The sequence below is a fragment of the Grammomys surdaster genome, unplaced genomic scaffold, assembly GCF_004785775.1.
Source record: "Grammomys surdaster isolate TR1022 unplaced genomic scaffold, NIH_TR_1.0 233, whole genome shotgun sequence".
Lineage (NCBI taxonomy): Eukaryota > Metazoa > Chordata > Mammalia > Rodentia > Muridae > Grammomys > Grammomys surdaster.
Window position 1 is genome coordinate 5,783,672 of NW_021604678.1, and position 9,196 is coordinate 5,792,867.

Here is a 9,196-nt window from a genome sequence, read left to right on the forward strand (position 1 = left end):
CCCTCCCTCCCTTTTTCCCTTCCTCCCCACTTCTCCTTCTTCTATTCCCTTCCTCTTCTCATCTTCTCTGCTCTTTCTCTTTGAATGTCCATGTGACAAAGCAGGGTTTCACTTCAAAGCTATAAAACAAACACAAGACTTCCAAGCCATAAGGATGTTAAACATTTAAACAATTTTTGACTAGGTAGAAATACAAGACAGTTTGAAGAGATATAGAAGTATAACTCATAATTACCTTTGGGTCCACATTGAGAATTTTTCTGTCCCTTTTATACTTAAAAAGTAAGCCTTCAGGGTTGTCAGCAATCACTTGATAATTTGGACTTGAATTGCAAACCGCAATGTGACTGTCCCAGTTGTAAAAGCTATAAAAATAAGCATTTATAAGTAATTAGAATGTATAACACATTAAATGACAGGCACTTCAGAAATTACTTGGGGCAGTTTGTTCTCAAGGAGGATAACCAGGAAGAACACATCTGAGATTTGAATTCTAGCAGAGAGATTATTCGGGGTTATTCTCCAATCATTTGGATATGTACTTAGAATGATTTTACATGATTTCCGGGTTTGGACACTGTAAGATTTAGGACTTATTCCAGTATTATATTCACAGGAAGTCAAGGAGAAAATTGATGCAATTTAAGATTATTTGTTCCTTTGCAGACTCTTTAGGGTATAAAGAGACTGTTTAGGGGAAGGAAGGGCAGACAAAGTCACCTCTTTCCACTCAAAACAAGTTCACATTGATTTATTTCTTCCAGGATCTCTATTTCAATTCATTTCCCAGGGAGTGGAGAAACTTTGAGTGGTTATCATAGGACAGGCATGTTTTGATGTATTCTAAGAGGATATCCATATGAAGTTGCTCTCATTTCAGAGAAGGCCAGGAGGCTAGGCAAGGTGACTAGCATAGTCAAGGTCTTGAAAGTCATGTTTCATATGGACAATATTTTGGCTCAAAGTATGGTGTTTCAGAATATGCATTTGCTCTTCCAGCTAGTCAACTATTCTAGCATTTTATCTTTAAAAAACATTCTATAGAGGATTCCTAGCTTTCTCCATGGATTGCATTTACTTGTCAAAGCTCAATACACACGGCCCATCGAACTGAAAGCCTCAGTATATGTTCTCAGTATATTCTCATTCATATTAAGGCATTTCTAATGTTATGTTTGCTTTTACACACGCACACTATAGACCTATCTATCTTGTATTTGTAGTATATGTTTTTAATTAAAACAAGATTTATTTTGTGTGAGTCCAGGTACACGTGTGGGCCAGAGCTGTAGTTATAGGTATTGTGACCTGTCTGAGTGGGTGTTGGGAAGAGAAATAGGATTCTCTAGAAAAGCACTACATGTTCTTTACATGTTGAGCCATCGCTACAGCTCTTGCCGTGTGCATGTGTAATTAGTTTTCCGGATTCTACCTCTGGGTTGTTTGGCCCATTATTGTCTCTTCCTTCTGAAAGACATGATTCCATTGATTACATTCTTTCAGAATTGCTACATAGTTTAGGTGGCCTCAGTATTACCCATCACATTTGTGTTACTGTCTAAAGACGTAGTAACTTATTGTGGTGGTCTGAATAAAAAAGGCCCCCATAAACTCAGAGGACGTCATGATGGGAGGTGTGGCCTTGTTGGAGTAGGTGTGGCCTTGTAGGAGTAGGTGTGGCCTTGTTGGAGTGGGTGTGGCCTTGTGGGAGGAAGTGATCATTGAGAATGCGCTTTGAGTGGGCTTCAAATGCTCAGGCCAAACCCAGGATCAACTTTCTCTTCCTGCTGCCTGAAGATCCAGATGTCGAATTCTAAGCGACTTCTCTAGCATCATGTCTGTCTGCATGCCACCATGTTTCCAGACATGGTGATGATGTATTAACTCGCTGAACTGTAAGCCAGCCCCAATCAAACGTTTTCCTTTATAGGAGTTGCCATGGTCTCATCATAGAAACCCTAACTCAGACACCTCCCAACACTCAGAACTGGTTGCACAGATCTTGTGTTTTTATTACTGGAAATGTAAATCTTGATGAGCATGGCTACCTTTTCTCAGGCAGAGTGAGAAAAATGGGGCTTGCTACCGACACCATGCTTTAGTAAGTTCTTCAGAAATCAGCAGAAGGACCTGTTTGGAAACTATTATATGGATTTGGGCATCCCACTTCCTCTCCTCTCCTTCAGCTCATGACTCTGGAATGACACTAAAATGGTAGGTTCAAACTCCAGCACATAAAAGCAGCAGAGGAAAGGCTGACATCTGGGGACTTAGTGACAGAGGCATAGTGAAGTCGTGGCAGCTCACTTGACTTTGCATCCTTCCACATTAGGTTTTCTAATTCAGTTTCACCTGAAGAAAGAAGATACTTTGACCTCATCTTACTGACTTTCAGTTACGAGATCACTAGATTAGAATGGGAGACATGATGTGACTTTCAACTTGACATATGTGTCTAAATAATTATTTACGAGATATAAAGATCTAGATAATCCCAGCATGCTGCCTGAGTCACTGTGCTCACAGTGGCATGGTTTATATCGTGCATTCCTATCTTGTTGCTCAGACTACGGGCTAAGCCTTATGGAAACCCAGTCAGATTTTATTAAAAAAATACTCTTCACATAAAAATTGAATTTGTATAGTGCATGGTGCTTTTGGTGAAACCTTTGTTTGTCAATACTTTTTCTTCCTAAGTGACTTCATTTTCTTTTCAATTCTCACAGCTAGTGCTTACCATTCAATAAAGAAAATTACTTAACAACAGCTGCTGGATCCTGCTGTAAGCCAACTGAATTATCACAAATTTTCACCAACCCCAGGAAGCAGAGACAATCCAGGAAGCAATCCTGTACATGTAGAACTAACAAGAAAATGGCACCTGCTAGGTTTTAAAAGTTCAACTGTTGCTCATTTCCCCTCCCAAGCAGGTGTCAGGCTTTGGGAATCTCTTCCACAGAGGATAACCAGTTACTGACATACAGATGTTTAACTTCTTTATGGGCAACCCCCAGACTATAACCCAACTCTTTATTGCTGCACAACCACGTGATAGAGAGTTAGCCAATGGGACATGCGCAGAAGTCACATCTGACACTTTTTGTCAGTATCTGTACAAATGTCTACGGCTTTCTTTCCTTCCAACCAGCTGAAATGGAGAGGACAGGAAGCTGGGGCTGAAGATGTATAGAGTTTTATGAAATGCTAGGACTGAAGAATTGAGCTGCCTGGGAAGTTATTAGTGCAATGGTTTAGCATGGCCTCCATGTTTGAAAATGTAAAAAAAAAATCATATATAGTCAATATATATGAAATCATGTGTACGTCAACATAAACTTGTGTGATTGTTTAGCATTATTTGTCAACATATTTCTTCTCCACGCAGTGACCTGTCATGTTTCTTTTAAGAAATTTAAAAATGACAATGAGTATTGATGAGCTTTTCATGGTCTGCTCATACCAATATAAAACTGGTGCTTAGTCCAAATGTGTAGAATATTTAATGTTTGGCAAATCAAACTGTCTATTGCAAATCTTACAAAAATAAAGATTCATCTAGTTTTCATTCCTAGTTTTATATTATAATTTAAGACTATAAGCATTGTAGTCCAATGCTCCATGATTTTTATCTCTGTTATCAGTACATCTAACCTTTTCTGTCTACAAAAACGCCTGGTGGAAAAGCCAGTATGAATTAGTTGGATGAATTACTTTGCTGGGAAGAATTTAAATTTTGAAGTTTTATAGATTATCATTGTTCTATGCATTATTATTATAATCTGGTTATAGTACTTGCTATATCTTCAATATGGCATATGTTATTTAACAGTATATATTCTTATATAAATATTTATTTTGCATACAGTATTCTGAAATAAGTTTATTAATTCTATTTTCTGTCACTTGATTCTTTCGGTTCCTGATGATGGCTATCCTACCAATGATATGACATCCTTATTTCAAAAGTGAGTCTCCTCAAGTTTTCAAATGTTCTTGAGTCAAGAAGGAATCTAGAAAAATAATTATATAAGGTAAAAGGTACAAATTTACAGGTAAAATAATAAAGAATTAAATATTACTGAATAATTTTCAAGTTTTGCTCATTTTTATGTTTAATGTGTCTGCAACAGATTTAACATTTTTACTTGCAAAGATTATATACTGTAAAATCTGTTTTATTTTAAATTTAAATAAATCATATAATTTACTTTAAATTATAAATTATGCATTTCTCCCCTCGATCTCCTCCACTTTATCCCTCCCAAGTCCACTCCCCCTCTCTCCCTCACAAAGTCATGGCCTCTTTTTTCTCTTAGTATTAATGTTACATATGCTTCATATTTATGAATGCATCTATAAATACAACCTGACGAGTCAATTGAATGTTGCTGTATGTATATGCTTTTAGGGATGACTAGTTGGTAGTAGATAACCAATCTGGGACACTCATCCTTAGGGAAGACAAATTAGACAATTTTCATTTTGAAAAAAGATTTTAGTGCCATTAGTATTGTTCCTATCCTTAAATCTAAAACATTACTTTTTCCAGATGAATAATTTAAGTTAGTTTATTATTTTTAATAAAAATATGGAAATAAGGAAAAATTGGCAATAATTTTAGGCATCTGGTATGATCCTTCTTGGGAGAAAAAAATAGTATATGTGTACAGGTTGAAGATAAAGGAGATAAAAAAATTGAAAACAACTCCAAGATATGTTTAGGTTTATAAGGTTTTAAATTAAACATTAGATAACTAAGCACCCACATCATGGCTCAAAACTGTAACTCTAGTTTTAGGGGTTCCCAAGCTCTCTTCTGGCTTCCATAGGCATCAAACACATGGTACATAACAGACATGGAAGCAAAACACCAACATGATGAACAAATGTAGATTAAGTCAAACTAAAATACTGTATAACAACAATAATTAGTATACAGGACATTCCTATCATGTCCTGTAGTTATTGTGTCTCTATGGGAAAAAATTGTCTTGTGGATACAGTGATTTTACACGTAAAATCCTAGGCCTATATGTTCTTTATGATCATAGGCACAAGCCCTCAGGAGTCATCCAGGAGCTTGGTACTCATTTGTCCTTGTCCTGGTACCAAGGTGAAATAATTTAATTAAGTCTTGAATAGGTTAGATCCTTATTGGCTCTATGATTACATGCAAAATTGAAGTAGATTAAATTTACAGTTAAATTTCCAGACTTCGAGAATTCTGCAGCTTATATACTCTAGGGTCTACTGGACAATTAAGTAGGAGGATCACCTAAGAGTAAACGAAGAACAGAGAATGAAGGAGAAAGACTCCTTTCCCAGCACTATATCACAGCAGACATGTGAGGATACCATTGGGAGCTGTAGAAGAGGCAAGAGAGCAAGTATGTCTTATGCTCAAAGTCAGGAGCTAGGAGGATTTGCAGTGGAAGCAGGGCTTATGGTTAGTATTACAAATCACATGCCAGGTTGTTAAGAAGGGGAAAGGCTATTTTATGCTAAGAGACCATGTGGAAAAGCATGTACACATGAAACATGGCAACACTGTTATGAACATTGAGTTTTAGTTATTTGGGCCATGTTAAGACAAAAAAAAAGTTCCTTTTGATGATGTTCCTTGGGGACACAGACCACAGTGGTCCTTTTATGGTAAGTGAGGAACGATGGGCCTATTCCTAGATGATAGCCATGGAAAAGGATTGTAGTGATGAAGCAACTCGCTCAAGGTGTAGATTTGTAAAGAAGGATTTAAAAGTAGTGTGGATAATTACATTGAGAGCCGGCCAAGACTGGTTCAGGCACTCCTGGATTAGACACAAAGCTACAGTCAAAGGGCTGGATTTGAGAGGCTACTCAGCAGACGCATGGATGGACACATTGCCTAAGTGAGTGACAAGGCTGGGAGTCTACATTTACTTTGATGTTTCCATCTGAGTCTCTGTGAGGTGGCGTGCATTTGCTTGGATATAGAACACAGAAGAAGGAGCTGATTGTAGAAGGAGCAGTTTCAGTTCACTTCTGAACAGACTGAACTTTGAAATCCCTGGAAAACACCCAAGCAAATGAAAGCAGAGAGCTTGCCTTTTGTTGTTTCCTTTCCTTGTTTCTGCCACTTCCTCCAAGCTAACACCTGGCACACTATAGATTCCAAATGCACATTAATTTCACACACACAGAGTGTATGAGTTTCTGAAGCTTTAAGAAATATCTGTGATAAAATAATACATATGAAGCATCTGTGGTACCAATATCATTATCTAAATTCAAAGATGGGGGTGGCATAGCTGAAATATGCAGCAAAGGATGAATCTGAGAACATAATCTTTATACAGAATAAGGAGGAAGCAGGATAGTAAAATGGAGCAATTTCATGCAGAAATAACCCAAAATCAAGAAGAACCATTATAGATTTATTACAGAAGAGAGAGAAGAAAGAGAAGAGAAGAGAAGAGAAGAGAAGAGAAGAGAAGAGAAGAGAAGTAGGGAAGTAGGCAAAACGTGAGGGAGGGAGAGAGGGGAGGGAGGAAAGGAAGGGAGAGAGGAGAGGGAGGGAGGGAAGGAAGGAGGGAGGGAGGGAGGGAAGGAAGGAGGAAGGGAAGGAGGAAGGGAGGGAGGGAGGGAAGGAGGGAGGGAGGGAGGAAGGAAGATCTATCAGACAAGGACAATTGAGATGGTCGCGGTCTCTGTATGTGGTAGAGTACTTGCCTATCCAGCTGAGTCTCCAGCACAACAAAACCAAACAAAACCCAACCAACCAACCACATCAACATATATAATGGTGAAAAATGGTTTATAAATTAGATGGAATATGAACAGTCAGTAAAACTGACAGTTTGAGGGAGATAATAGGGATATCATTTACAATGATGTAATGGGAGAGAAGCCAGATAGTAATGAATTAAAGGGAGGATGAGAAAGGTTAGAAAAGAAGACTCATTTCTTAAGAACAGGTATGAAAGAACTAAGAAAGTAAAGATAGCACTTCACAGTGATCTGAAAACTAATGAATGGGGTTGTTTTCCTTAGGAATCGTAGTATCCATGGCTCCATGATGGAAAAAGACTCCAAAGAAACCAGGGATCCAAAGAGACAATAACCATGAAAATGTCCTTGTCATAGAAAATTTATAGGAATAAATAAGCTCATATTTAAAAATACTATGCCATTTTATTATTAAAAAGGTTTTGTCCTTTTATTTTGATATAGTTACATCATTTCTCTTTTCCCTTTCCTCTCTGGGAGACTATTATAGAAAGCCACAACCAATCAAAATCCAGGTTGTGAAACCCAGTCCAAATGAATGTATCTACAAACCTACAGCTCAAGGAACATTTCAGAAAATGGAGTAAAAAGACAGTAAGAGTCAGAAGAAAGGGGAGTTTGCTGTTGAGAGCATCTTAGTCAGAAAGCTATGCCATCACTCTATACATATAATTATAATCAGAACATAGTATACTTTTATTTCTATCATTACTACATAGACGAAAGAGCTGGAGTTGAAAGAGGATAATTAAAATTTCAGGTTCAGATATCTGGTGTACACTAAAACAAGCCTCACACACAGGCTGTAGATTATAAGCCAAGCGCTCCTTTTAGCTGCCATTCTTAGGTTCATTTAGTTGGTACTTAGTAATCTGTATTAGTTTATCTACAGTATTGCTTTTACCTTACTTGATTCATGGCTCATTATTTTTCTTCTGATGCATGAAACACATGTGAATAACTGCAATGTTCTCTGTCTGTTGACTATCTTTATACTGAAAATACCAGCTGTAGATTGATTCAAATATCTTCGTTCCCTGTGTAATTCCCATTAAAATTCCAATTCAACATAAATAACAAAATAATCTTCAATTTCATATAAGACAATGCTGAATAACAAAGGGGCTGCTGAAAATGTCACCATTCCAGTATTCAAGTTATACTATAGAGCTATAGTAAGAAAAATAATTAGCGCTGGCATGAAACAGACACATTGATCAATGGGATTGAATTGAATATCTCCCATATGTTCACACATCTATGGATACCTCCCCCCTTTTCTTTACAAAGAAGCCAAATGCACAGTAGAAAAAAATCAGAGTCTTTAACAAATGGCACAGGTCAAACTGGATGGCTGCATGTAGAAGAATCCAAATAGAACCCGTACTTTTCAATAAAAGCAAAACAGGAAAACAAAACAAAAACAAAAGAGAAAGAAAACTACATGGAAACTTATGTCTATGGAAGCATCCTAAATTACATGTGAATATGAAAGGAACCTGTGGAGTAATCATATAGTAGGGGTGACCATACCCCAACTAAATATCTTATGTTATCAAGTAAGACCTACAGTGACAGAAATAAATGACATCTTGTTGAGTTGTTGGCCAAAACGGCCCTATGGAAACCTTTAAACCCCACAGGCTTCAGACAAGAGTTGTTGTTGCCTTTCCTATTGTAGACAATACTTACTTATCTCTGCATGTGTCTTTTCTGGATAGTGTACGTACCCAAGGCTGGACTTGACTTTTTCTTAAAGTTTATTTCATTCATCATTATTGAGTGTATATGATTATGTATGTATGCACACATACCTGTGTGAAAGTACAACTGTGTCAGTCAGAAGTCAGAGTAGGCTCCCCTGTGTATTGGTACTCTCCTGCCTTTACACAGGGTCTAGGGAATGAAATTCAGGCTTTCAGGAAGACACAGCAAGTGTCTTTACCTGCTAAGCCATCTCATTATCCTAAAATTGTTTTGTTTGTTTGTTTGTTTGTTTTTGTTTTGCTTTTTAAATTAATGAATGTAGCTATACCGGGCTTTGGTAAGTAAGTAATCATAAAATATGTATGATGTCTTTTCGATAAGTCAAATGGGAAAAAATGAATATTCTTGCAAAATTATCTGTTTATCATTTATTATACATGATGAATCCTGATATCAGGGAAGACATTTTGAAGACACTTGGGTCACCAAGGGTATCCAGAATACCTCATTGGCCTTCATTTTGTTTACTTTCTTCAAATGCTGTATTTGGGAAATTGTAGAAGCACACAATGGGGAGTGTCAGCAAAGATCCTCAGAATTTTCACATATAAATAAAACGTTAAAGACATGTCTACAGTGTGATCCAGATTCATACATGACATATCTACAGTGTGATCCAGAGCCCCAGATTCATACACGACATGTCTACAGTGTGATCCAGAGC

At 37.2% G+C, this 9,196-nt stretch overlaps 1 protein-coding gene across 2 annotated transcripts in view; it reads right to left on the minus strand.

Annotated features, from left to right (window-relative positions):
- Cfap299 (cilia and flagella associated protein 299) overlaps nt 1–9,196 on the minus strand; it is a 510,741-nt gene that overhangs the window by 18,260 nt on the left and 483,285 nt on the right. For both annotated transcript variants that reach the window (XM_028773699.1, XM_028773700.1), the window contains one exon: nt 236–365. In XM_028773699.1, the coding sequence (XP_028629532.1) occupies nt 236–365 (130 nt within the window). The remainder of the gene's footprint in view (nt 1–235; nt 366–9,196) is intronic.